This window comes from Rhagoletis pomonella, unplaced genomic scaffold (assembly GCF_013731165.1).
Source record: "Rhagoletis pomonella isolate Grant_MI unplaced genomic scaffold, Rhpom_1.0 Rhpom_scaffold_19258, whole genome shotgun sequence".
NCBI lineage: Eukaryota > Metazoa > Arthropoda > Insecta > Diptera > Tephritidae > Rhagoletis > Rhagoletis pomonella.
Genome location: NW_023477779.1, coordinates 954 through 2,694, shown reverse-complemented (window position 1 = coordinate 2,694; position 1,741 = coordinate 954). Strand labels below are relative to the sequence as shown.

At 42.4% G+C, this 1,741-nt stretch overlaps 1 protein-coding gene across 1 annotated transcript; it reads right to left on the bottom strand.

The window, feature by feature from the left end:
• Window positions 1-234: 234 nt before the first annotated feature.
• On the bottom strand, window positions 235-1,158 carry LOC118732363 (the record flags this gene model as incomplete). Its single annotated transcript, XM_036461492.1, has 1 exon — window positions 235-1,158. A coding segment is annotated over exon 1 (924 nt), but the record flags the coding sequence as incomplete, so codon positions are not given.
• Between the last annotated feature and the right edge of the window lie 583 nt (window positions 1,159-1,741).

Below are 1,741 nucleotides of genomic sequence, written 5' to 3'. Positions count from 1 at the left end.
GCAATGCCTACACTGGCCGGACTTACAGTCCTTAAGAGAGTGACCACGTCTCAAGCAATTCAAGCAAAGGTGCAACCTTTTTGCTTCTTTGTAACGCATTAAAGGCGACAGGCCTAAAAATCGTTCACAATTTGCAATTCGATGTTCGCTAGAGCTGCATAATGTACACCCAACTGCAGCCGATGTTAACGAAACCTTGCGATTGTTGTTGTTATAAGACAGTTTCTTTCCTACCTGTTTTTCCGGCGTCGCAAGAGCGTTTTCTACATTTTCCAGTCGCTGACAGCGTTGTTCTAAAAATGTAGCCATCGAATCCCACGTTGGTATTTCGTTTGCAGGTGTTTGCTCCTCCCATTTGGCACGAGACTTGATGTCCAACTTTTGAGAAACTAGCTGAATTAATAAACAGTCGGCGATCTGCTCCTTTGTTCCCACAGTCTGCAACGCGCGCAAGTGAGCATTTAGAGCATCGCTGAGTTCACGAAGTTTGGCTACCTTTTCACCCTCTACCCTCTTCAGCTGAACAATATCTCTGATATGAGCCTGGAAATTCAAACGTTTATTATTGAACCGAGCCTTCAATAAACAAATGGCCTTATCATAGTTGGGTTCACTTATTTCTAACGACCGAATTGTATCCAGGGCGGCATCACGTAGATTTAATCGAAGGTGTTGGAATTTCTCGATTCTTGTCAAATCAACGTCTTGATGGACCACGGTGTTGAACATCGAGAAAAAGTCGGGCCATTCTGCATAGTTACCGCTGAACTTTGGTATTTGCAGTACAGGTAACCGTTGCTTCGGTTGAGCGACGATGAACGATGATTGATCTCCAGAAAACGGCCGCGACGTAGAACTAGGAGCCACTGAAGCTCGGCAAGCGTGCAGTTGGCGTGTCAGCTTAGTTTTCGCCTCAATATAATGGTTGGTGAATGTGGCCAAAAGATCATCAGCGTCGTTGTCCTCTAGCTGCATGTGAAGGGCATCGAACCTTTTCTCCAGGCGATCCATTTGCTCGATACGTACCTCTACTGCAGTCTCGTCGAACTCGCACAGGGCTTCGAAAGTCAGAGAGTTGTTGGTTTGGGTTATTTGTTGAGCAAAAGACTCAAGCTTCTTCTTGGCTTCAGCTGAGTCAATCTTCTTAGATGGTGCCATTTTTGAATATATAAGCACACGAAAAATAATTAAGTACGACGTTTGATCAATCAATTTTACGAGTATTGATTAAATCACGTCAGGGTCACCAAATGTTTAGGGGGCAGTAAGCCTTTTTACTGACCCGTATTACTTGCAATAAAAAAGAAATGCGACAACAACGATATGCGGGCGTTTATTACAAAATGCGAATATTAGCAACTACATATATGCTAGCGCTTGCTACGATGACCAAAATGCGAGTGACAAAATTCTTAGATGTACAAATTAACCAGCCTACAAAATTTCCTCTAGCTCAACAAGTACAATGGCTTACGGTAAAGAGATCGGATGATTTAGTGGTACATATTCCAATATAATGCAGTTATGCTAATGTATGTATGTACAAGTATGATAAAAGCGCTTATCACAGCCACTCAAATACCCTAAACCGGTTCTTAAACATTGGTGTCATTACGTATTAGCGGGAGCGCAGATTTAAAGCAAGCAAATATTTACTTATGTACATAAGTATGTATATACAAACATATGGACATGCGCAGATGCATATGTATGAGCAATTAGCATAAAGAGCTAGAGGTGG